The sequence below is a fragment of the Staurois parvus genome, unplaced genomic scaffold (genome assembly GCF_062004578.1).
Source record: "Staurois parvus isolate SC_StPar_1 unplaced genomic scaffold, SC_StPar_1.0 ptg000432l, whole genome shotgun sequence".
Taxonomy (NCBI): Eukaryota; Metazoa; Chordata; class Amphibia; order Anura; family Ranidae; genus Staurois; species Staurois parvus.
In genome coordinates, this window is record NW_028318228.1 from 2,426,171 (window position 1) to 2,454,130 (window position 27,960).

General features: G+C 42.0%; 1 protein-coding gene across 1 annotated transcript; it reads right to left on the reverse strand.

Moving 5' to 3' along the window:
• Positions 1 to 3,494: 3,494 nt before the first annotated feature.
• On the reverse strand, positions 3,495 to 27,668 carry CIB1 (calcium and integrin binding 1). Its single transcript, XM_089687633.1, has 7 exons — positions 27,530 to 27,668; positions 21,286 to 21,320; positions 17,189 to 17,291; positions 16,649 to 16,802; positions 14,686 to 14,804; positions 11,344 to 11,432; positions 3,495 to 5,553 (listed from the first exon to the last, which is right to left on the reverse strand). Exons 1-7 carry the CDS (start codon positions 27,578 to 27,580, stop codon positions 5,532 to 5,534), a joined length of 573 nt encoding a protein of 190 aa, XP_089543759.1. The 5' UTR covers positions 27,581 to 27,668; the 3' UTR covers positions 3,495 to 5,531.
• Between the last annotated feature and the right edge of the window lie 292 nt (positions 27,669 to 27,960).

Sequence of the window (27,960 nt, forward strand, 5' to 3'; positions counted from 1 at the left end):
AGAGGAAAGCAAGAGAGGAGAGCGAGCGGAGAGAAGAGGAAAGCGAGAGAGAAGAGGAGGGGGAGATGAGAGAGAGAAGAGAGAAAAGAGGAGAGAAAAGGAGAGAGAGAAGAGGAGAGAGAGACCTTACTGGACAAGGAAGAAGCAGTGGGCGCCATTGGTTCCTGCTGCTGACAATCACAGCCAGTGCAGAAAATGGAGGGCAGGGCTGTGCATATCGTCTATGGACACAGAGTGTGGCTCGGGAGCAAGCCTGCACGATTGGCCCTACAGCAAGTGGCTTGCCATGGAGGCACTCAGGGGGGAGGAGCCAGGAGCACCAGCAGGGGCCCCAGAAAAATAGGATTGGAGCAGTTCTGTGCAAACTCATTGCACAGAGCAAGTAAGTATAACGTGTTTAGAATCATTTAAACAGTCTGTTATACAATCTCTGTTTTATGGAATGGAAAGAGTACAAGTGAAGTTCATCAGTCAGCACAGTAATCAGAAAAGATTTATTGCTGACCTTTTGGGGGTCATAAAATTCAGGAAGATGTTTCACAATCAGGAAATGAACACAGGCTGGATTTTTCATCTCTTGTATATCTTCTCTTTATAAATATTTAGATCGCAGGTACTGCCAACGTGTTTAGCTTTCTCCTATCTAATCTTTATCAGAATACATATGGGAGGACGGCTGTCTACAAAGGCCTCATGCACACAGGTGTAATAAAAACACTGCTTTCAGAGGCATGTTCGTTTTTTTTTTTTTTTAAGGGCTCATTCACACATGTGGTTGGGGACATCTAAGCCATGTTTTTACTGCCCCCAACATTTCCCTCTTTAGCTGCAGAGGCATCAGCTGGGGGTGTATTCACAATGCAGTTGTATTGCTTTGCTTCATGGCAGTAATTTTAACTCCCAGCATGGAGCACTTTTGAAAGGAGCGGTAGTCCCTGACACACATGTGAACGAGCCTGTACGCCTCTGAAAGAAGCTGCATGCTAGCCAATGCACATACAGGTGTTTAACTACGTATTTATGCAGCAAGCTCAGGGGGATAAAAGGAAACCCCAAACTCGATTTTCCTGGAGAAGTATATTTGAGATTTTTATTGCTCAAGTGCTTGTAAACTCATATAAAAGCACATAGACAAATGCACATGAATGCATTCTAGTGGCTAAAAAAACTGAATATTCTAGCCCACAGAATGCGTTTACATGCATACACCTCCAAATGTCATGTACATGTAAACATGCTAATCATGTGCCAAAATGTGCATTTTTTAAGCTGTATTGCATGCCTGTGTACAAGAGGCCCTAAAATGGCTATACAGGGTTATTAGGCAGCACAGGGGCTAAATGGTTAGCACTTCCACCTGGCAGTACTCGGGTCGTTGGTTCGAATCCCAACAACAGCATCACCTGCCTGGAGTTTGCATGTTTTCCTGTGCCTGCGTGGGTTTCCTCCGGGTGCTCCGGTTTCCTCGCACACTCCAAAGACATGCTGGGAGGTTAATTGGCTCCTGTCTAAATTGTCCTAGTATGTGTATGTATGAATGCGAGTTAGGGCCCTTAGATTGTACACCCCTTAAGGGTTAGGGACTGATGTGAATGTACAATATATGTGTAAAGTGCTGCGTAAATTGACAGCGCTATATAAGTACCTGAAATAAATAAATACAGGGTTAGATTATGGTTTTTAAATTTGCAAAGAATTGTTCATTGAAAATCCTTAAAATTTCATCTAGATTTGGATGAAATCCCAGACGTATTAAACAGGTTTCGTTACAATTTGTATGAATTTTCCTGAACGAAGACCACATTCATAGTTAGATTTGAAGGTGAAGGATGGAAACATTTTTTCAAACTCTTGTCACTACAGTAAAAAATGAACGTTGATTTGACCCCACTACCCATTTAAATATCGAATGAATGTTACACAAATGTAATTCTACTGGTTTATGGCCAGTTTATTCAGTACTCAGCACACGGGGAACCTTGTCATAGTGCATTGTATTCATCTCTGCAGCCTTATGCTGCTTGCAAAATCTCATACTCAGCACTTTATGTTCCGATGGTGTGCAGCTCCCTCTGCTGGAAAATGCTGGAATCACAGCGATATATAGTTGAGGTGATTGTAGCCGTATTAGTGCATTTGCGACAGAAACAATTGAGTACTGTCCGTGATACTTTTATTTGCACTAACATACAATTTTGAGGACAAGCTTTCGGGGAGTGTCCCCTTCTTCAAGGTCCAAGCAGTACTGTTAGTGCAAATAAAAAAAGTAACACGGACAGTACTGAATTGTTTCAGCGATATATGGGACATTTTTGACATCTCAGCAGAGGAAATCAGCATACTGGTAGGTCAGGACAGTAGCAGCATCACGTTTCAACCACTTGCCTACAGGGCACATTCACCCGCTTCCTGCCCAGGCCAATTTTCTGAATGACAATTGCGCAGTCATGCAACACTGTACCCATATGAATATTTAATTTTTTTTTTGTTTAGATAGAGCTTTCTTTTGGTGGTATTTAATCACCACTGGGTTTTTTATTTGTTGATAAAACAAAAACTGAAAAAATAATTTTAAAAACGTTTTTCTTCTTAGTTTGTTATAAAATTTTGTAAATTAATTTTTCTCCTTCACTGATGTGCGCTAATGAGGGTGCAGTGATGGGCACTGATAGGCGGCACTGATGGGCATTGATAGGCATCACTGGTGGGCACTGAAAGGCAGTACACATATATGGCACTGATAGGTGGCACTGATGAGGAGGCATTGGTAGGTGGCACTGATGAGCATTGACAGGCATCACTGGTGGGCACTGAAAGGCAGTACTCATATGGCACTGATAGTCAGCACTGATAGGCAGCACTTACTGGCATGGATAGGTGGCACTGAAAGGCAGCTCAGATGGGCACAGATATGTGGCATTGATGTGCACTGATATGTGGCATTGATGGGGCTACACTGATCATCAGGGCACTGATCATCAGTGCTCTGATGATCAGTGTACATGTCCCCTCTGAGTAATGCCGATTACCGGCTCTCCTCTCCTCAAGAGCGGTCAGAGTGACAGCTCGTGAGAAGAAAAATGCTCATAACCAGCATTTCTTTATTTACATGCGATCAGCTGTGATTGGGCACAGCTGATCACATGACCGAGCCGAAGTCATCAGCTCTTTGCGCTGATCGGTGATCCGCTGTGTCTCAGAGACACAGTGCACCACCGATTGCCGTGCTGTGTGCCCCCGGGGGCTCACACACACAGTTAGAGTCATATGACGTCCTCCCAGAACGAGGGAACCGCCTTGCGCCCGTCATTTCCTTATATGGCGGGCAGGTAGCGGTTAATCGGGTATTTCAATGTAAATTCCAACGTGATCATTTCCAACTGTTGGCAACTTTTGTTTTTTTTTTTCTTAATTTTTAACAGTGTGAAGCTGAGAACAGCGTTTTTATTACAATAAACATTTACATGGCACAGGAAGCAACACAAGGAAACAAGTTTTCAAGCCTTAAAAATATTTATAAAATTGTGCTTAGATTAGTTTAGGAGATTAAACAGTAAAATAAACATACCTTATGGTAACAAACATTTCATGAGAAACCAACTGATCATGTGAAGACTTTCATCTGTAGAGATCTAAATACTGGTTACTCAATATATGAAGTGGCTGGACTTGTATACACTGCATGGAAACCCATCAACAGCAAAGCAACTTCATTTAGAAGACCAAAAAGTCAGAAGAAAAGGAGAAGGCAAGAAAATGTTTCACTTTCAGAGGTAGAAAAAAATGCATCATTAGAGCCCAACTCCAGAGAATGTTTTAAAGCAGAACCAAAATGTCAGATACTTACGCAGCATCTTATCCACAGCTTTTTCCACTTGACCAGTCTTCGGCCATCTTGGCTGGCTGACGTGGGATGACGTCACCCCTGTGCATGTGCAGTAGTGAAGTCATCCCAGTCCACAACATATGTGGCGGCATGTAAATTGCACAGCTCAACATACATTCTACAAGGGATTGCAAACAGGCAGGCAAGTATTTTATTTCAGAAGAGACATTGCATCTCTCCCTACCCCCGCAGCCTGTCACCCACATAAAACGTTTTTTTTTTTAAAAACCACCGGTAAACGCACAGAAAAATTAGGCACTATAAATGACTCCTTGCATTTTTTTTCTTTACCCTAATTTTTTACTGACTTGCAATGTGCCTCTGAAGTTGCTAGCAAATTTGGAAGAGCCAATTCTCTAGCACAGACCCCTCCCTCCTTAAACATCATAACCCCTTCCTGTCTGTAATTACTGACTGTGCTGGCCAAGCTCCTTTGCCCCTCCTATCCCTTTCTTACATAAACTTTTAAGTAGCTGCTGGGAGGGGTAGGGTGGAGGAACTGAAGGGAAATACTATGGGATGTCACTTCAATGACAGCACAGAGTATGCCAACATATCAAATAGGGAGGTGCCCAGCAGCAGATTCAGCTCTTGTGGATGTCCACACTAGGGAGGCTTTTCAGGTAAATAACTCTGAAAATATTTTGGGGGACATCAAGCAAATTAACAACACCATTCAGCCTTGTTGTAATTTTGGATATGTGATTGATGTTCTCCACCCCATGTGAACCAATGTTTTATGTTCTTATACACGTCTTTTATGTGTTAAAAAGTTAATTAAAAAAATATGAAAAAAAATAAAAAATTAGCAACACCAATAGTAGCAAATCAGGCTGCCTCGCCTTCAGCAAAATCTCAGCAACAGGTGTACAGAGCTGGGGGTTGGGGCAGCCAAGTGAGACTGTTTGAAAAGTTCTAATACAGATTTATTACTGAAGATGAACCAGATTTTCCCTCTAAAACAGAGGAAGAGTTAGGGAGTGGTCAGGGACGGGTTCAATGCAGTCGCAGCCAAAGGAGGAATTTATGACTCTGTCTGTTATGGGGTTATAAATCTGTATGCATCTCAATCTTCCTGTTCCACAGCGCTTTGCCTTTCAACAGAATTGATAAATGTCCCCCACTGAACTTAAAACTTTTGGGAAATTATTGGTCTGGAGACAGGCTCTCTCAATGCCTGTGGCCCCATTGGGAAAATTTCCTCTCAAGTCCTGCTCCACTGACACCTGTCACCAGGACAGCAATTGACAGCATAAAAATACCTAGCAAAGATTTTTACCCCTCCCAACTCAGTGCAAAACTAATTTAAAAAAAAAAAAAAAAAAGTAGTTTTGCTGGAGTTGAGCTTTAAGAAAGTTAAAAGCTGTAAGCTCATATGGATTACATTCTGTTAAGTGGTTGTGCGTATTTCCAGTTTGTTCCCCACACAGGAGTAAACAGAAGGTGAACTGGCAGCAAAGTGCACACACAAATCAGTAGTTCAGTAGAAATTCACCAGATACATTATAAAGAGCGTATTTCTGGTAGAAGAAGTCCATAGCAGAGTTTCATTCTCAATTGCATAGGTACAACCAGGTATTCACAGTTGACAAATTAATTTCAGTGCTTGTACAGAAGGTCACCGCAGGCAAATTGCAAGACGCGATCACAGCACGATCTTGAAGGAGCTACGGAGTAAAAAGAGAAATGTGAGAAGTGCCAATTAAAGTCCCTCTAGACTTCAACACAAAACAGGACAGAGATCTCCAGTTTTCTGGTAGAATTATTATTATTATTATACAGGATTTATATAGTACTAACAGTTTGCGCAGCACTGTACAATATAACTGGAGACAGTACAATTACAATACATTTCAGTACAGAAGGAATAGGAGGGCCCGGCTCATGGAGCTTACAATCTAAAGGAAGGGGGAGGTGATACAAAAGGTGATAGCTGCAGGGGATGATCTGGTGGAGGTGATTCAAGTACAGTTCTTAGGTGGAGGTGGGGTAGGCTTCCCTGAATAAGTGAGTTTTCAAAGATCGCCTAAAGGCAGACAGAGTGGAGGCTAACCGGACATACTGTGGTAGGGAGTTCCAGAGGATGGGAGAGGCTCTGGAGAAGTCCTGGAGGCAAGCGTGGGAGGAGGTGATGAGGGAGCAAGAGAGGAAGATATCTTGGGAGGAGCGGAGTGGCCGATTTTGCCAGCATCTGCGGATGAGGTTAGCAATGTAGCTAGGGGCAGTGTTGTGGAAGGCTTTTTTAAGCTGTCGTTAGTATTTTGAATTTTGTACGTTGGTCTCATATTCTATGGCAGGAAGAAATAGGAGTTTGTAAAGTATTAAGGCAGGTTAGAACCACTACATATTATCTACCCCTGGCATAGTTTGTACAATGTACGCCATTTTTGCTGCACCAATGCCCACTTACGATATGCTAGAGAAGCCTTAAAGTTATTGTAAACCTAAGACATGAAATCTGAACAAAGCACATATTTCTATAGTTTATACTTGCTTTTGTCCAAAGCAATAAGTGTAATTTCTCTGTTGTCTAGTTCTCCTGTTATCAGCATGAGTCTCTTCTGACAGGTTTTCCTGACACCAAGCAAAAAAAGGTGACGGGGGAGGGATCTCCAGCTTATTGACGGCCTCAGTCCTATTCCTGTGTGCCATGTCAAGGGGGTAAGTCCCTTCCCTCGAATCAGCTCTCAGAGTTCTTGTACAGTGTGTAACTGCAACTCTCAGCCCCCTGGTTTGCGAGTCTATGAAAAATCATTTTACTCTGAGTTTTACAACTACGTACAGGACAAAACGGCTGCAAATAAACAGGTACAACTTATGTAGGACGACTGGTTTCACCTCTGTTTATTACCTGAGGACAGTCATATCACTGGGTACAAGTAACCACTTTAAGCTGGCGATACATGGATCGAATTGCAGGCGGTTCAGTAGGGACCCATGTATGGGCATTTACTGATTGACTACTGTACAATCACCCTGCCGAATTTTACCTGCTCGATCAGAGCTGCAGGATAAACACTGCAATACTGACCAGTGTATTCTGACAGTGAGGAAGTCTCCCCGCTGTCATAATACAATAGCTCAGTGGGAGGATTCTCTCATCCACCTCAAGTGTGGATGAGGGAATCAAGTTCCTTTTTTTTTCCCATCAACTCACTGATCGAAAAAAAAAAAAAAAAAGGAAAAAAAAAAAAAAAGGACTCATCTATGGGCTGCTTAACAGACAGTACAGTCTACCAATGTTTTCCCATATTATTATTATTATTATTATACAGTATTTATAAAGCGCCAATAGTTCGCTCAGCGCTGTACATTACAAAGGGAGACAGAACATGTGACAGAACAATACCAATACAATGCAAAACATGAGGGGATCAAGGGCCCTGCTCTTTCGAGCTTACAATCTAGGAGGGAGGGGACCCATATCATTGCCTACCAATACAAAATTGAGAAATATGCCAATAAAATATTTTTTTTTTTAAAATAATTAAGAATTAGGGATGAGCATGGGTTCGGTCTAAACCCATAATTGGCCAAACCCAGAAGGAAGCTTTCAGTGCTGGACCAATCAGCTGTGGCCATATTGTTATTATTATAATACAGTATTTATAAAGCGCCAACTGTTTGCTCAGCGCTGTACATTACAATGGGAGACAATACATGTGACAGTACAATAACAATACAATGAGACACACGAGGGGCTCGAGGGCCCTGCTCCTTGGAGCTCACAATCTAGGAGGGAGGGGATAGTGGTACAGGAGGAAATAGCTGTGGGGGATGGAGTGGTAGGAGGAGTGGAGGAGATCGGCAATTAGCAGGGGGTGGGGTAGGCCTCCCTGAAGAGATGGGTTTTCAGGGTGCGCCTAAAGGAGAGGAGAGTAGGTGATAGTCTGATGGATTGGGGGAGTTCCAGAGGATGGGTGATGCCCTGGAGAAGTCCTGGAGGCGGGCATGGGAGGAGGAGACCAGGGAACTAGAGAGAAGGAGGTCTTGTGAGGAGCGGAGAGTGCGTGTTGAGCGGTACTTGGATATGAGGTCGGTGATGTAGTTTGGGGCAGTATGATGGACAGCTTTGATCTGTTGGGCAATCGGAAGCCAGTGGAGGGATTGGCAGAGGGACAATGTTGTCAGGAGCATTCTCACCCATGTTTGTGTATATGCAACTGTCTGGTGGGGGAATTCCTGGGCCACAGCCGACTGAACTGGCACTGACAGTTTCTGTACAGGGGTCAGACCAAATCCAAGCCTTTTCTTAGTTTTCGGTAATCATATATCAAAGGCTGGGAATTCTTCAGCACACTATACCACAAAGAACCCCCAAACTTTCAGTAAAAACTCCATTGTCGTTAAGAAAAAAAAAAAAACCAAAAAACCAAAACAAACAATCTGCTTTAGGTTAATTATTACACACTTGAAGGTTTTAAAGCAATATTATTATAAAACTATACCTGCTTAAAGTGTTACTAAACATGCAACAGTAAAATCAGTCTGTATATGCAGTAATGCATGCTTGTTATACTCACTATGGAACCTAAGGGGTTAATGCTCTGCGTTGTGTAATAATGCTGTTTGATCCTGACTTCTCTGATCCTCCCCTTCTTCCAGTGCCCCCCTCTTAACTTGTGATGAGACATATATTGTGCAGTCACTATACACATACTCAGTTTGGTGTCTATTGCTAGAGAGAGGGTTATTTTTTTGATTTGTTCTTCTAGGGAGAGTACATGTGATCAGCACAGGGCCAATCAGCACTGTCCAGACAGAGGTCAGGGGTCCTGCATCCTCCTAGAGCACAATGAAAACCCTTCTACAAGCTTTAGCATGTGCTGGGCTGGACACTGATAGAAGTCACAAGACTGCTATATACTGCGGATGAGAAAAGGTATTTAGCAGTTTATATTTACTAAAATAATTGCACTTCCATGTGCTGTGTACTATAGGAAACCAGATAGAGCAATTGCAGGGTCCTGGGTTTAGTAACACTTTAAGTTATGTAGTTATTAAAATAAACCACATTAGTGAAAGTGCACAAATCTGTCTAAATAAAAGCAACGGTAAAGCCTGCCTTCACTATAATCACTTGATCAAGTTTCAGTGTTAACAATATTAGGAGCAAAGGGCTTTCTGGGAAATCCTTCCTGTAACCTTATTACTGAAAATGAGGTTCATTTTAAAAAACAATCACACTACAAAAACAGCTTGTGCAGTTTCAAAAGGTATAAGAAGAAGGATTATTTGGGAACAAAGAAGCATCATTATTAATGGAAAAAAATGTCATCTTTATTAAAGATTATCTAAAAAATATCAATTGAACAAAGAGTCTAATGCAGGCCATAGACGGGTCCAAAACCGAAAAATTGGTCGTTCGATTGCCCAACGTTACCACCAACGGTAAAAAGAAAAAAAAAAAAAAAAAAAATATCGGCCGATTTTCGTCCTGTCTACGGCCGGCATTTAATTACTTCTGTCCCTTGCAGAGAGCTCCGCTATTATATTTGACATGAAAAAGTATTGCGGTTGCAACAATATATCCATTTCGGATACAGATGTTTTTATTCAGATACAAATAGATACATTGTTGCAACCGCAAGACTTTTCATATAAAATATAATAGACTGGAATTCTTCTTTTTCTTCTTCTTGCAGGTCACGGCTTATGCGCAGATTTTGTATCGGTAAAACGATTGGCCGATTTGCCCATCATCATGGCCGGGAAATTTTTTCCAACTTTACCGATAAAAAAAAATGTGCAAAAACCCTGAAAAATGGCCGACTAATTAACCCACTAACGGTGCGAAAAATCGGCCGATTTTTTTTTTCGGACGAAAACAATCAGCCGATTTTCGACCCGTCTATGGCCTGCATAAGACCTCATTCAGATGGGTGCTGGCACCTGTACTGTAAGAAATGTTTATTTTGGACTCTGTGTCCATCCCCAGGTGTGTGTAGGCAGCCTATGAAAGTAGATGCAGATGCAGCGACTGTGCAGACATAGCTGCATGTCAAACTTTGCCAGGTATGCAGGTGCAGAGCCCCAAATGCACACGGTCTGCATTCAGTGCCATGTACGCGCTACTATACACCTGTCAGATTTTAGGAATATGCTTGTGTCCATACGGCTGCTGCATCTGCATCCAGTTTCATAGGCTGCCTTCACACAGCTGGGGGCAGATGCAGATGCCATAAGGGAGCTGGCACCTGTACTGCACTCAAAAGGTGTTTATTTTGGTGTCTGCATCTGCCCCCACCTGTGTAAAGAACATATACAAAAATGGCTGGAATTGTGTCATAATTAAACCTGCCTAAATACTCACCTGACAATATTCAGATATGTCCGCAGACTAGTTTATAGCTGACCAGACACCTTCAATATGTACAAAAAGTCCAAAATATCACTGGGATAAAAAGCGGCATTGCCTGCAGGCCACATTGGCATATACAATACAAACTGAGTATTAGAACTGGTGTACTGACAATTGTGCTATGCCATTTGAAATGACACTATCAATCCCATCAGCATTCAATATACTAGAATCAGCGAGGACCACTGATAGGAGATTTTATTATATATCACATTTATATCATAAAATGCTCAATTTTATTCATCCATATAAAATATTTAAACCACTTTTCCCATGTAGAATGCAATACATCATCAATTTTTCACCCACATAAAATGAACCTTTACCCAAGCTCTATTGGCTATACTACCTCCTGTAGGTCCCAGGAGTGCAGTTTGTTCTGTACTCCTGTGACCTGTTTTTAGCCAACAGTGGGCTGACGTCATTCAGCCAGTTCAGGTTCAGGAAAGAGCCCCAACTTTACAGTCGGGATCCACCCAGATGCCAGGACTAGAAGCAGAATCAGCCTCCAAGCATGCCACTAAGAGCCTGAGCCAACTGCTCCCATCTCCTCCACAGCCCTGCGCACCAGTCAGTGCTGGACAGGCAGAGCATAGAGCAGTCACCGACTCTCTGCTCGCTGAAGACTGAGAACTGAGTGATCAGCGGCAGGGTGGACTGACAACTCATGGGGCCCCCGGGCAATAGGGGATCATGGGGCCCCTGTGTCCTTGCCCAAACTCAAAAAAGCCTATGAAAGAGGTACCAGAGGCATCTCACGGGGCCCCCTACTGACCCCAGGCCCTCAGGCAGTGCCCGAGTTTCCAAATGGTCAGTCCACCCCTGATCAGCGGTCTTTGATCACTAAGTTTTCAGTCTTAGAAGTGGCAGGGGACAGATGCAACATCAGATCAATGATGCATCCACCTAGGCAAGTATAAATTAAATATTTTTGCTCAGAAACCCATACTTGTATTTTAAGTTTCACAATCTGTAGCTTTGATCTTCCAGAATGTAAAGCTAGAATATTAGATTTTAGAACATCTATATGGGATTATGGTGTCCTTACTTATGGACCACTTAGAATTATGATCACCATTCAATATGAAATACATACGTGACAAAGTCTGGAGATCTGGAGATGACATGCTGGAATTCAGAATGGTTTATTGTGCCATCCTTGTCTATATCGGACTCATCAAGGATCTGGTAAAGAATAAAATTTTACAATTACACAAAAAAAAACAAAAAACTTTAAATAACCAGACTTTAAATAATACCATAAACGTTATTAATATATAGATGAATACCCATAGATGAGGTAAATGCTAGAAGTATAAAAAGGTACAAGGGAGGCTACATGCCAATATAGAAGAACTTCAAGTTTCTTGACTGCTTGTGTTTGAAGTCAGAATTCTTGTTGTGTTCTGTTCCCAAGGGTACAACGTTCATGTAGGTCTTTGTCCCATCCTTCTAGGTACTGTCTAAGGCTAGCTGCAAAACCAAACAGAGTGCCCTTCAATGACTGTCTGAATTCACAGTTAGCAAGGAGATGACTGCTTTGACAGATGACACTCTTTTCAGTCTTCAAGCACTTGCCTGCTTGCCTGAAACATTTTAGCTGACAGACCCCCACCCCCACCCAAAAGCACCATTTGTGAAAGCAGCCGTTTCTATGCTAGCTGCATTGTCAGGCAGCCATGGGGGAAGAGACAGTCACCCTATCCTACCTCAAAGCTAGTCTTAGACAGCACTTTGTTCTTTAAAGTGGTTGTAAGGCTTCACTGGAACCCTCGCTGCACCCCACCCCAATACTTACCCGAGTCTGATCCTGATCCAGCTATGTCCACAAGAGCAGCTTCTGTCCTGGCCTGTCCCTTCCTCCTCATTGGCTCAGAGACAGCAACAGGAGCCATTGGCTCCCACTGCTGTCAATCACAGCCAGTGAGAAGCGAGCAGGGAATGGAGCAAAGCCCCCGTCTGGGTCTGATGTATTCAAAGGGGGAGGAGCAAGGAGCACCAGTGAGGGACTCAAGAAGAAGAGTGGAACAGGGCTGCCCGGTGCAAAAACCATTCCACAGAGCAAGTAAGTACAACATGTTTGCTATTTTTTAAAGCAAATTTAAACCTTTAATATCACTTTAATTCAAATCACACTGAGATAACTTTGCAATAAAATTAAATTACTGTGCAAATACTTTAGCCAGGTATTAAACAAAATGCTATAAAAGTAACAAGGCTTTCAGGAATAGAAGTGTTAATAGTATATTTTATCAATTAATATGAGAAAAAAAAGTAAATGAACAGAAGAAAAATCCAAAACAAAATCAATATTTGGTAAGACCACCCTTTGCCTTCGAAACAGCATCAACCCTTCTAGGTACACTTGCACACCGTTTTTGAAGAAACTCGGCAGGTAGGTCATTCCAAACACCTTGGAGAACTAACCACAGATCTTCTGTGGATGTAGGCTGCCTCAAATCCTTCTGTCTCTTCATGAAATCCCACTCAAATGCCATGATGTTGAGATCAGAGCTCTGTGAAGAACAACCATCACTTCCAGGACTCCATGTTCTTCTTTATGGTGAAGTTCTAGTTCTAAATTACATTGGCCGGATGTCTGGAGTCACTGTCTTGCTCCAGAATAAATTTGGGGTTACAAGCCTCCCTGATGGAATGGCATGATGGCAAAGTATTTGTCTGTATTTCTCAGCATTGAGGAGAACATTGACAGAGCATCATTGAGGGCTGAAGATGCAGTGGTCGGCCAAGGAAACATAATGGAGCAGAAGAAAGACATATCATGCTTACTTCCCTTTGACATCGGAAGACGTCTAGCAATGCCATCAGCACAGAACTGGCATAAATTTATTCTGCAGCAGGACAATGACCCTAAACACGCAGCCAATGTCATTAAGAACTGTCTTCAGCATAATGAAGAACAAGGAGTCCTGGAAGTCATGGTTTGGCCTCCACAGAGCCCTGATCTCCACATCATGTGTATATAGGATAACATGAAGAGACAGAAGGATTTGAGGCACCATACAGCCAAAGAAGATCTGTGGTCAGTTCTCCAAGATGTTTGGAACAACCTACCTGCAGTGTTCCTTCAAAAACCACGTGCAAGTGTACCTAGAAGATGCTGTTTTGAAGGCAAAGGGTGGTCACACAAAATATTGATTTGATTTGGAATCCTCTTCTATTCATTTACTTTTTTTTTTTTTTTTACACTCATCTAATTTTGAGTAAAAAAAAAAAAAAAAAAAATAGATGTTAATTGATAAAAATAAACTATTAACACTTCTATATCTGAAACACACACACACACACACACACACACACACACACACACACACACACACACACACACTTTATCTGCAAAAGAATTACCAATTTCACTTAAGCATTCTTGTGATTCATAAACCTCTGCCATACTGCATGCCTTTTGATAGGTAAATCATTTCAAAAGTGTATTAAGCCACTTTCCTGGAATGCAATGATTCTTTTAACAACCGATAAGAGATCAGGCATGCAGCAAGTGCATTGTATACAGTGGATTGGTGGACTTGCATGATCAGACACAGCAATAAAGAACAAGCATTGTACATCACTGGCAAGCAAGAAGTAGAGCCGGAATATAGAAAAGTGAGCAAATATTTCCTTCTTCTATAAACATATAGAATTACATTTTTTACAAATTTTGTTTGTATGTATATTTTGTAACATACGAGGTGTGACAATTTAACACCCAGAATGCCCATGGCATAGCACTAGGGTAGGGAGTCACACAGCCATTTGCACTGGAGTGTGTTCTGACATGTTTCAACTTGTACTCGCCTGGGTCATGGACCAGTTGATTCAGTCTTTATGGAGTAGTAGAAAAAGAAAGAAAAAAAAAAAAAAACAAAAAACTTGTGGGTGTTGCACTGTTGGCAGAAAATGAGTGACAGGAATCTGGAGCAGACGATTAACATCAAACTTTTGTGTAAAAATTGGCAAACATTCGAGTGAAACTTTAGCTCTGTTACAACAGGCATATGGTGAATGTCCTATGAAGAAATCAATTGTTTTTGAATGGTATAGGCAGTTTGAGGAGCAGAAAGATGTAGACGACAACGCAAGAAGTGGGCAGCCAAAAACGCAAAGGATGGCTGCAAATGTGGACAGATTACAAACCCTCGTAAACTCAGATCGAAGATTGATGGCAGAAGAAATGAACAAGAAATGGAAAGCAGTGTGGTAGATTCTAATAGAGGACTTGGAAATGAAAAAGATTTCCACAAAGATGATGCCTCCAGTCTTGACAGAAGAGCTCATAAAGAATACTGTCTTCAAATTTCATCTGACCTTTTGAAGAGCAACTTTTTTTTACAGTTCATTCCAGGAATTAAATTGTCACACCTTGACCATTGAGATTACTTATATCACAAGAACCTCTTTTTTTCCCATCCGAACTCACATTTTCTATAAGCTGCTTCATCTCCTCATTACTTAGTCTGGTGTTTTCTTCTATTCCGGTTAAATGGTTCACCAGTGTTTCCAAATCAGTTTCATTTAATGCACCATCGCCATCAAAATCTGCATAAAGAGGTTAGGCAGTGGTTGTAATTAAATGACATAAAAACATACAAAAAGGACTACATAATGGGTATAAAATATACAATATATCCTGCTTCTTCTCTGCACTACCCATTTAGGACCAGAAGCTAATTTTAAAAAGGAGATATTTCAAGTAAGCTCATATTGTATTGTATTGTCAAAAATAACCTTTGCTTGTTTTGTAATACAATGCTGATGTTACAACGTGAAAGCATTTCTTGTGAGTATAAAGTTTCTTTAACTTGATTACAGTGATTATCAGTTTGGAGAAAATCTTCATTGGAACCCAAATCCAGCCAAAGTGCATTATTTGGTTTTGATCGGGGAAAGGAAAGATCATTACCCATTAGGTTTTTATTTCAATCTGTGATCCAGTTGGTGAGATTTCAACTCACTTCTTGTCCTGATCACTATGCAAGTCAAGCTCTTTCAGCAGTGGTGACAAAGACATTTATTTATATTATTATTATTATACAGGATTTATATAGCGCCAACAGTTAGCTCAACGCTTTGCATTATAGAGGGAGACAGTACAGTAACAATACAGTTCAATACAAGAGGGATTAGAGGGCCCTGCTCCTTGGAGCTTACAATCTAGGAGGGAGGGGATAGTGGCACAGGAGGTGGTATTTAGAGACAAGGTCGGCGATGTAATTTGGGGCAGTGTTATGAACGGCTTTATACGTCAGTGTTAGTGTTTTGAATTTTATCCATTGGGCAATTGGGAGCCAGTGGAGTGATTGGCAGAGAAGGGTGGCAGATACAGAACAGTTAGTAAGGTGAATGAGTCTGGCAGCAGCATTCATGATAGACTGAAGAGGGGATAGCCTGCGATGAGGTAGGCCAGAGAGGAGGGAGTTACAGTAGTCAAGGCGTGATATAATAAGGGAGTGAATGAGTTGCTTAGTGGTTTCCGAGGATAGGAACGAACGTATTTTGGAGATGTTGTGGAGGTGAAGTCTACATGAGTTTGTCAACGATTGGACCTGGGGCTGAAAGGACAGATGGGAGTCTAGGATTACACCTAGTACCCTGGCATGAGGGGAGGAACTGATGATAGTGTTGTTGATCTTGATGGAGAAGTCGGTTATATAATTTAGTTATTAAGTTATAATTAGCAGACTGAAGGAAGACAAGGAAAGGAAGAAAAAAAAAAATGCTATTTAAAAAGTGACAGAAAAAGGGATTTAAAAAAGTAAAAGCTTTTAGCAAGACCCCAAAGAAGACAATAAAACAACTTTGGTACAAGTACTAGCAATCACCAGCAGTCAAAAGTAAAACTTTCAAATTTCCCACTCTTTTTTTTTAGTGATCAGCCAGCAAAAAATACCATTCTCTATGGTTGAACTGGATGGACTTTTGTCTTTTTTCAGCCTAAGTAACTATGTAACAGGATTATAAAAAGTACTTCCCCCTTCTCCCAAGTACTTCAGAAATAATGCAATGCTTTTACTTTTCATGCCCCTTCTGAAGTCATTACCTGTCTTGGTGACTACACAGGAAATGAGAAGAAAATATCCCCAATGGCTAAAGAACACAGACAAAAGCTCTGAACCTTTAACAGTTTGTCAGAAACACAGAGAATAGAGGTGACGACTTCTCCCAGTAAGGTTTACCACTTGTCTATCTTCCTTCCAGGCTAAATATCCCTCACATCCTTCTCACAGTGCCCCTCTACCAGGGCATGGCTACTACATAACCTCAGTGACTCCTCAAGTCACGGCTAAAACGTCACCTAGCGATGGGGATATCTAGGGACTAGTCAGGAAAACTGCAACATCCGTGACCCTACCTTACAGTCTACTAATCATTTACATCCTTACCAAATATCCGGAAGGCATAATGAGATTTGATCTCAAGGGAAGCAGATTCACTGAAAGCACTTAGCATGTCAAGGAAATCTTCAAATGACATGCTGTCATCACCGTGTTTTGAAGTGGAGAAGACATGGCATATGCGATGCTTAAAGGGGTTAGCCTGTGAAGAATAAAAAGCATCACTTGACATAAATTCATTCTGTGTAAGTATATGTAACTAATATGCCTTTAGATGTACTTGAATAAAGGAACAGTTTCACCTGAATTTACAAATGATGAGCTGTAAAGCACATTTATAAAAACGCACAGCAAAGAGCTTTACACATGTGCTTATTTTTTCCATCGTTGATCCATTGCACAGCAGTCGCCCTGCAGCAGTAAATGTATGTGGGGCGGTCCGCAAGCTGATCATTTGGGAAATAGCCACATTCAATGCCAATGTCTTTTTAATACATGATTTCGTAACAAGAATGACAACTATATGGAAAATGTCAGGACATTGTGGTCAGTACAGACCATACCTGCCAAAAATAAATACACAAATACCTTTAATTCGGGCAGGGTCAGAAATGTTTCCTTTGGCACCCGTACCGAATTTATGTCGTTTCGGTGTTCTTTCTGCACAAGTTCACTGAAGCGTTTATAAGCCCTAAATGGAAATAATGAAACACATTACATTAAACGTATATTCTGTGTGTGTGGCACTAAAAGTCTCAGCAGGAAGATGCATTGCAACACAAAGTACACAGCTAAAGTGATCAGAAATAAAATGCACAAATCAGTGCAGCTCAAGAATTAAGTCCTCACACACACTGGGCTTTTTGGCCAACTCTCCTAGACGCCTTTCCCTCTGGCAGTGGTGTTTTGGCAGAAAAACACACTTGAAGCTTGTAAATGCATGTAGTGTGTTTAGTCATGTCAGGCGCTAGGGTGTTAACCATGTACATAACGTCCTACCCGCTCCCTGCTTGTGCGTGCTCCCTGGGAGCACACAGCACCGCGACCCCGTACACCAATCGTTGTACAGGACCTCTGTGTGAGGGCCCGATCATGTGATCACTGATTGGCTAATCAGTGATCACATGAATAGTAGTAAACAAGATGTCACTTCTTGACATCATTGCTTAATACGTGTGAAATCTGTGAATGATCACAGAGGTCACATGGTACAAGGCTATTCACAACAGCCTTGTACCATGTGACAAGCTGTGACCAATCACAGCTCGCACAGTATTTCTCAATGGCTGCAAGAATGCACACAGAGAAAGAGAAAAGATTGCTTTTACATCCTATATGGGTGTAAAAGCAATCAGTGTAAAAAAAAAAAAATCATCACCCCCCCACAAGTAGTACAGTGTCACTATGGTGACACTGTACTGCTAGGGTAACAGTATGTTAAAAACAAATAATATACAAAACTAAAATAAAAATGTAAAAAAAAAAAAATTTGAAAAATTATAATTTTTGGTTACAAACTAATTTGGGTTATTTTTTTTTTTTTACTAAAAAGATAACCGAATACATTTTGGCCAAGATTTATAAAGAAAGATTATTTATTTGCAAAAATGTTATAAGAAAAACACTTTTTTTCAAAATGTTTGGACTTTTTCATTTATATAGCAAAAAAAAAATCCCAGTGGTGAATAAATACCACCAAAATAAAGTTTTATCTGTCTAAAAAAAATGCTAAAAAATTCATATGGGTACAGTGTTGCATGACTGTACAATTGTCATTCAAAGTGTGATAGCACTGAAAGCGGAAAATTGGCCTGGACAGGAAGGGGGTAAAAGTGTCCGGACTTGAAGTGGTTAATTCATTTCAATGGCTGTCACTGGATTTGATTGACAGCAGTAGGAACCAATGGCTCCCACTGCTCTCAGTAAGTCCAGTTTGGAGGGAGAGAAAGCAGTACCTCTGGTCTCGGGCACAGCGTTGGATCGGGCTCAGATAAGTATTTAGGGGGGCTGGAGAGGAGCTGGACAGAAAAAGTTTTTTTAAAGAAATACAGAGAATGTATGGAGGAAAAAACTAGAAGCCTTTCAACTACTTTAAAGCAGACAATTTAGATTTTCGCATTAGATGAATTTACACCATTCATAATTCAAAAGGAGGAAACCATGTAATAATATACAGTCATTAAAGGAGAACAACATGCTAAGCTCTAGGTCACCCATGTTATTAGGCCATTTGTATAAAACCTTGTTTTCAAGCATGTTTTTAAAGCAGAACTCCAGATAGATTTAAAAAAAAAAAAATCATGCAGGTTAGTTTTCATTAAAGCTGAAGTGCAAGTATGATCTGAATTGTATATTTACACTGGTCCAGCTTGGCACAAAGCAAGTATGCATATCTTAGTGATGGCTGTGGAAGCTGACAGTCACTGTAGTAGTTATTGCTACTACAATGACAGCAGCAAGTCTTCTAGGTCTTGTGCTGAGCTGTGGTTCTTCTGCATAGTAACCACAGCAGGAGGTCACTCAGCACTGCTGAAAATCACAGATCACCCTGCTTTTTTCTTTTTTTTTTTTTAAGTAAAAGGGAGAGTTATAACCCGTCACATTTATTTTTTGCCATCTGTGTCCCATGTGGGAAATTTCCCTTCACTTCCTCTCCCATAGCGAAAGAGGGAGTGAGGGGGAAATCCCTGCAAATTAAAATAATTCCTTGGGGACCCCCAAAACTAGTGTCCCCAATTTGAAGATTTCCCCTCTATTATTTTTCTGGGGACAACCCAAAATTTGGGATTTTCATCTTTCGCTTTCAATGGTAACAGTAAACAGGACAAATAAACAAATGGAGACAGAGACTAAAATAAAAACTGACAGGCGTCAGCCTGTAAAAGCCATCCAACAGCTAGTTATCCACTTGGAAGGCATCATCCAGGTACAACCACTTGAAGCCTGTAACGTATATGTACATTAACGGGCCTTCAAGTGGATATAAACTGCACTGCAATGTGTGCCTCACCCAAATGGTCTGGCTGTCATGCTGAACTTCTAGCTTTAATGTTCAATGAGCAATCTTCAATTTCATACTAACACAGTATGGTATCAAAGATTGCTGATTAAAGGCTGAAATAAGCCACAGGATCTCTTTTCATCCACTCACAGGACATTTTATATTCAGTGGAAGAATACAAAATGTTTTGTGAATGGAGGAAGTGGAGAGCAAGTGACACCTCTGAAAAGCAGTCCACAGGTCAATCACTTTTCAGCAGCATTTTGACAAGTAGCAAAGAGACAATATGTTGCCTCTTCACCACCTGTCAAAATGCCTCTGAAAAGTGCAGTAGGCACTGGTGACATAGCCAGGGCCTCACAGGTGCCCCCCCAGGGAGGGCTATGTCACCAGGGTCTTTCCATCTGATCCTGCAAATGTATATATGTAGCCCTGCTTAGTTTGTTATTTTCAATGGCAAACATCACCCGGTCACGTGCAGCACATGACTAGTATGCGACCTGGCACTACTGCTCAATGGCAAGCGGTGGATCATGTATGGCTCATGCGCTTTACTATTGAACAATAACACTTAGTCCCAGGTCTATGTCTGTATCTCACACATATGCCGTACAGGACCTAGAATGGTTTGTACCAAATAACAAAGCAAGGTCAAGTGTGGTGCATGCAGGAGATAAAGCACAAACATCATTGGTGGGCCGGCACAGAATAAAAAAGAAGAATGTGGGTAACCAAAGACAAAAAAAAAAATAAAATAAATAGAGGCGTGGGATTCTCATTTGCAGCTAACAGACCAAGGAGACTGCAGAACAAAGGCTACAGTAATTATAGTTTGTGATATATTAATATATTATTGCTCTTATCACGTTTATATTGAAGGGAGGGAGGGAGGGAGGGAGGGAGGGAGGGAGGGAGATGCAGTCTAATTGAAAGTGGTTCTAAAGCCTTTAGGGTTATTTACTAAAACCAATCAGCTTCCAGGTTTTATTGTCAAGGCTTAATTGAACAAGCTGAAGTTAGAAGCTGATTGGCTAATGCACAGCTGCACCATATTCTGAGTGCTCTAGTTTTAGTAAATTTACCTCCTTAAGGTTTTATACCTTAATACATTCTCTGCATTAAGTTAAAAAAAAAAAACCCTTCTGTGTCCTGTGTCCCCCCCCCCCCCCAGCACCCCCTTATACTTACCTGAGCCTGATCTTGATCCAACGCTGTGCATGAGAGCAAGGGCTCTGTCCATTCTCTCCCTCCTCAAAGGGCAGACTGATGGCAGTGGGAGCCATTGGCTTTTGCTGCTGTCAATCAAATCCTATGACAACGGAGCAGGGGGCGGGGCAACGCCTGCTGCCTGTATCAATGGATGCAGGCAGCAGGACTCGAGCAAGGGTCCACAAGTACCCCCTTAGCAAGCAGCTTGCCGGGGGAAGGGGGGGGGGGGTCAGGAGTTTGTTACTCAGAAGGGGCAGAAAGCAGGAGCACCAGCAGGGGACCCCAGAAGACGAGGTTCAAGGCTGCTCTGTACAAAATTATTACACTGAGAAGGTATGTATAACATGTTTGTAATTTAAAAAAAAATAAAATTAAGGTTTAGAATCACTTTAAGTCTTGACTTGTTCCCCAATTTTAAAGCTGTAGATCTTACATGATTTCAGAAAAGAAGAAGAAATTGCATTTTGATACTTACAATAAAATGTCCTGTTTTGTGAGATACGTCAATTCCTAAACAAACACAAATCAAAGTCATTAATAAAACAATCCTGGAAAAAGCAACACAAAAAATAAACTGTGCTTCTGACAATTACCAGTTGCGAACTCCAGACAAAACTTTTTAACCGTTTTCTTTTAAACCAATTGAGTCCCCGGGCCTTTTACTCTCTAAATCCCCGAAGTCCCAGAGTATTTTTTTTTTTTTAATTCGTTCTGGTAATGCCTCGCTTCTGCACATTTCACATTTAGCATTTGTAGTCTACACTAATGTATTCTGCATTGTTTATTTTGGGACAGATGTACAACAAAGTATAATCAACAAAATCTGCTGATTAAATGATCATGTTGGTGCAACTTTTATATAATGTAGAAGAATGATAAAGTTGAAGTTAGATGGATGCTGATTGGCCACCATGCACAGCTGCACCAGTTTCTGAAAGCTCCAGTTTAGTAAATCCCCCCCCGTGTAAGCTATCAGTTTTCACTAGATTCTTTGTCTGGCACATAGACATTATTTGGTGGAATACATTAGGGCTCATGTACAGTGCAGCTGCTAAACTGACATTCAGCTTTTCTGCGGTTTTTTCAGCAGCCCCTAAACTCTCCCTAATGTTTTCCTATGTGTCCATGTATACATCGTCGTTTACAGACAGTTGAGTTTACGGTCATTGTTTTTAATGCACCAAATTTGCGTTCAGAAGTAGATTTTACCAGCGTTTCAAACGCCAAACGCTTGTAAACGCTGTTAACCGCTTTTATAAGCGTTTGTGTTTAGAAGCGTTTAACTTTTCCATATTCGGATGCTTTTTCCATCAGCAGAAATGCATGCAAAGTGTTTTCTATGTATTCAAATGGACCCGTTACACCAGCGCAGTCAGTTCCAGGTTTTCACGTGAAGGAAATAATGGTAGAACGTGCTGCATTATGCTCATGATGGGATCCATAGTGAATACAACCAGAAAAGACAGGTCATCTCAACACATACTGCTCTCTCTGCTTCTGCTCTCTCTATTTCTCTCAAAATGTCTGAAATAGTTACTCACTATTTTTCAGTGCATTCTGGGCATTTGGGAAGGTCTCCTAAGGTTATCTGTTAAAAACGCTTCTGAACACAAATGCACATAAACGCGAAATGCAAACGCGGCTAAACTGATGTTTTTTAACCTACGTTTTCCAGCAGTCAGTTTCCATCTTTCAGAAGAGTTTTCCAAGCACACCGTGTACATGAGCTCTTAAGCACTGGTAAAGAAGATTCATTGTGTTTGTTGGATAAGGATTTTTGCAAATGAATTTTTTATATCTCTGAGTGCTAGAAACCACTAATAGAGGAAATGCATTATATGGGATATGTAGCCGTGTCACATATATTTCATTGTTATATAGTGTTTGCATATTGATAATAACGCTGTATATTTAGTTACATAATATTTAACCACTTGTCTACCAATGCCGATTACAAGCACTGCCTGTCAGCAATAGCTTTTAAATGCACTCCTGTCATGCCAAATGTCAGCTTTCTGGTGGAACTGATTGGGGCGGTTGCAAAGCTGCATCAAGCACTTGCACACCCCATCTTTGCCCCTGAAGGTATCGCCCGCTCCCACCCGACTACCCTGCCATGTATTCCAGGCTCTGCTGCCCCTTCTACGGGCCCAGGATGGGCATGACAGGTCTCTGCAGAGAGTTCAGTGAACATCTATTTGCCGATCTCCTCTCCAGTGAATGGACATGAAAATGACAAGCGTTTTGTCACTCCCGGGTTCAGTGCTGAAATTTCCCATCTGCTGTGTGGCTGAGGAAGGAGCTGATCAAGCATGATTTGTGCTTGATCAGCTTCAGTGGGGTAAAGAGGTGACATTATGGGGGAGATTTACTAAACCTGGCACATGCAGAACCTGGTATAGTTGTGCATGGTAGCCAATCATCGTCTAACTTCAACTTGTACAATTAAGCTTTGACAATAAAACCTGGAAGCTGTTTCTATGCAGAGCTGCACCAGATTTTTATACTCTTCAGTTTAAGCCCCGGTTCACATACACTATATTGCCATAGTTATTGGGCCAGCCCTCCAAATCATTGGATTCAGGTGTTCCAATCACCTCCATGGCCACAGGTGTATAAAATCAAGCCCCTAGGCATGCAGACTCCTTCTACAAACATTTGTGAAAGAATGGGTCGCTCTCAGGAGCTCAGTGGCTCCAAGTGTGGTACCGTGATAGGTGGCCACCTGTGCAAGTCCATCCGTGACATTCCCTTGTTACTAATATATATTCCACGGTCCACTGTTAGTGGGATTCTAACAAAGTGGAAGCAACTGGGAACAACAGCAACTCAGCCACCAAGTGGTAGGCCACAAAAAAAAATGACAGAGTGGGGTCAGCACATGCTGAAGCGCACAGTGCGCAGAAGTCGGCAACTGTCTGCAGAGTCAATAGCTAAAGACCTCCAAACCTGAAGTAGCCTTCAGATTAGCACAACAACAGTACATAGAGAGCTTCATGGAATGGGTGTCCATGGCCGAGCAGCTGGATCCAAGCCTTACATCACCAAGTGCAATGCATAGCGTCAGATGCAGTGGTGTAAAGCACGCCGCCACTGGACTCTAGAGCAGTGGAGATGTGTTCTCTGGAGTGACCAATCACGCTTCTCTGTCTGGCAATCTGATGGACGTGTCTGGGTTTGGCAGTTGCCAGGAGAATGGTACTTGATTGACTGCATAGTGCCAAGTGTAAAGTTTGATGGAGGGGGGATTATGGTGTTGAGTTGTTTTTCAGGGGTTGGGCTTGGCCCCTTATTTCCAGTGAAAGGAACTCTTAAGGTGTCAGCATACCAAGACAGTTTGGTCAATTTCATGCTCCCAACTTTGTGGGAACAGTTTGGGGATGGCCCCTTCCTATTCCAACATGACTGCGCACCAGTGCACAAAGCAAGGTCCATACAGACATGGATGAGCGAGTTTGGGGTGGTGGAACTTGACTGGCCTGCACAGAGTCCTGACCTCAACCCCATAGAACACCTTTGGGATGAATTACAGTGGAGACTGCGAGCCAGGCCTTCTCATCCGACATCAGTGCCTGACCTCACAAATGTGCTTCAGGAAGACCTTCCCATAGACACCCTCCTAAACCTTGTGGACGGCCTTCCCAGAAGAGTTGAAGCTGTTATAGCTGCAAAGGGCGGGGCCAACTCAATATTGAACCCTACGGACTAAGACTGGGATGCCATTAAAGGTCATGTCTGTGTAAAGGCAGGCCGACCAATACTTTTGACAATATAGTGTATGTGTGGTGCTGTAAATGCTGCGAATCCTGACCGGTTCCCACATCACATTTAAATCGCACTCCATTCATGCGATCCGCCACTAGTGTCAATGGTAAAAATTAATGACACCCCAAAATAGGTTGCAAAATGCAGTGTGACTGCAAGAATTGTATCACGAGTGTTTAAATGCATAATATATTGCATTTGTGTGCCCCTAAATTAACTTTAGTATATCTTGTACTAAAAATAAGCATTTGATAAACATATCATGTGACATGGAAAAAATGGCAACTACCACCATTTTATTCTTTTCAATCCTCCTAGATTGTAAACTCCAAGGAGCAGGGCCCTCGAACCCCTCATGTATTGCATTGTATTGTTATTGTACTGTCTCGTGTATTGTCTCCCATTGTAATGTACAGCGCTGAGCAAACTATTGGCGCTATATAAACACTGTATAATAATAATTTTCTTTAGGGTCAATGTTTTCAGAAAAAAAAAAAAAAATTAATTTTATATATATATATATATATATATATATATATATATATATATATATATGATTTTCACTACTCTTCAGGACTAAGATGTGAATTTTAAGGGGGTTTTGTTCACCTTTTCAGATAACATGAAAACATCCTACACCATTCTTGTCCTCTTCTATTCCTAGGGGTGCTGGGATGCATCACAACAGTTCTGATTGGTCAACGTGGTCTCGCGTTGACACAGACCAAAAAAATCCGACCGGTGTCCCTAGGAATAAAAAAGGGGAAGAAGGACGCAGTGACCACCTCCCGTACTTTAACTGTTACAGGACAGCCGCTGTGCGCAAAATCCTGCATATATATGTGATTTTGTATTTCCAGGCTGCGCTGTCACTGGCTCAGGCAGGAGCTGGTCAGTGGGTGCCAGCCAATTATTCATGGCGGATTTTCTCTGGAGACAGATCTGTGTTGGTAAACAACACAAAGCTCTCTATTGTCAGTGGGGATGATGGTTTTTTGTCTCTCTGCAAAGCAGGTAATAAAAACCATCACCTCTCTAAAAACCAGTAGACAGGGCGCGCATACACACCTGTTAGGCACACAGTTAACCCTTTGATTGCCCCAGACAACCCCTTCCCAGCCCAGTGCCATTAGTACAGTGACAGGGTCTATTCTTAGCACTGATCACTGTATTAGTGTCACTGGTGATGTCAGTTCCCACCGCACTGTCACAGTTCCACTAAAAGTCACTGATTGCTGTCATTACTAGTATAAAAAAAATAAAATACAAATTCCAGTATATACCCCACAGTTTGTAGACACTGTAAGTCTCACACAAACCAATTGGGATTTTTTTTAACAAATAAAAATGTAGCAGAATACATTTTGGCCTAAATATATGATTTGATTTTCTATTTTTTTTTTAATTGGATATGTTTTATAGCAGAAAGTGAAAGATATTGTTTGGAGAAAGGGGGGTTTCCTAGATTTTCAGTCTTTTGTCATTTATAGTGACAAGCATAAAAAATCCCAGTGATGATCAAATACCACCAAAGAAAGCTCTGTTTGTGTGAAAAAAAATGATATAAATTTAGTTTGGGTGCAGCGATGCATGACCGCGCAATTGTCAGTTAAAGTAGTGAAATGGTAAAAAATGTTGTGGTCAGGAGGGGGGGGGGGGTGTAAATCTTCAGGAGGGCAAGTGGTTAACGAATGCAAAGATAAAAAGAAAGGTCTGGCAGTAAAAGGGTTCATGTATAATGGGAGGCCAGCGTTTTTTGAATAGAGTGGAGAAACCCTGTGAGGTTTGTATTGCTGTCTGGGGAGATTCACCCTCTCATTTCTTATGTTTACCATTATCGCTGAAAGAAAATCTCAAATTTGGGGTTGCCACCATAACAGGAAGAGAGGGGAAATTCCTGGGGGGACACTAGCTCTGGTGACAACCAGAGGTTTCTTCTCACTTCCTGTTTTGGCTGATACAGGAAGTGAAGGAAAATCTCCCCAATGGGGACACTATTTCTGGTGACAATCAGGGGTTTCTTCTCACTTGATGTGTTGGCTTCAGTACAGGAAGTGAAGGGAAATCTCCACAATGCAGACACTAATTCTGGTAACAACCAGGGGTTTCTTTTCACTGTTTTGGCTTCAAGTACAGAAAGGGAAATCTCCCCAATGGGGACACTAGTTCTGGTGACAACCAGCGGTTTCTTCTCACTTCCAGTTTTGGCTTCAGGACAGGAAGTGAAGGGAAATCTCCCCAATGGGGACACTAGTTATGGTGACAACCAGGGGTTTCTTCTCACTTACTGTTTTGGCTATGGGACAGGCAGTGAAGGGAAATCTCCACAATGGGGACACTAGTTCTGGTGACAACCAGGGGTTCCTTCCCACTTCCTGTTTTGGCTTTGGGACAGGAAGTGAACTCTCCCCAATGGGGACACTAGTTCTTTTGACAACCAGGGGTTTCTTCTCACTTACTGTTTTGGCTATGGGCCAGGAATTGAAGGGAAATCTCCACAATGGGGACACTAGTTCTGATGCCAACCAGGGGTTTCTTCTCACTTACTGTTTTGGCTATGGGACAGGCAGTGAAGGGAAATCTCCCCAATGGGGACACGGATGTCACACAACACCTGACAGGGTTTCGATCGCTCCCCCTTCCTCCATCCTACATGAAATAAAGTTTTGCCTTGAGTTCTACTTTGAAGGAGAGAAGCCAGGGAGGATCATGACTTCAGAGACTGCAGCCCATCATCCTGATCCCTTCCCTGGAGCCAGGAGCAGTATTGCTGGCACTTCTTCTTCTGGCTCGGCGACACACACTGGGTCAGTATGACAGCCAGGCAGGAGGCATTTTCGGGAGCCTGTCATACCACAACAGGTTCACTTTAAGAACTTCAGCCCTGGAGGATCCAGAGATACAGGGCCCACTACAAGTCCCAGCATGCCCTCCCAGCTCCCCCACACAGGTACCTGGTACTCATTGATCAGCTCCTTGGACAGCTGGCTGGACGAGCCCCCCATACCGCACACACCAACTTCTCCCGACTCCACCAACTTTCCGCAACTACTTCCGCGTCTGACGTCACTGCCTCCAGGGGAAACAAGGTATTTGCATGCCTAGGGTGGTCACGCCCTGAAGGAGGAGTAACTGCATGTGTGGGTGGGCCGGGGCAGTACCCTGGTTCTATGATAGAACAGAAAAAAGTAGGCGGGGATAGGAGGAGAACCTGCTTACAGAAAGAGTCAAACGGGCCACGTGGAGGGAGGAACCATCCAGCACAGTGCTGGGGGGGGAGGCATTAGTAGGCCGTGATACATGGGGACATTCTGTGTTACTTCTCACAGGAAAGCCTGCTATTAGAAGTCGCAGTATGTGTTGTAGAAGGGAGGACGTGCCGCTG

Coding starts and splice junctions, on each gene's coding strand:
- CIB1 (XM_089687633.1), bottom strand. CDS start 27,580: ATGGGGGGCTCGTCCAGCCAGCTGTCCAAGGAGCTGATCAATGAGTAC. Junction 17,292..21,285: donor ACAAAACAGGACATTTTATT/GTAAGTATCAAA, acceptor ATTTCCATTTAG/GGCTTATAAACGCTTCAGTG. Junction 5,554..11,343: donor AGATCTCCAGACTTTGTCAC/GTATGTATTTCA, acceptor TTTACTCCGTAG/CTCCTTCAAGATCGTGCTGT.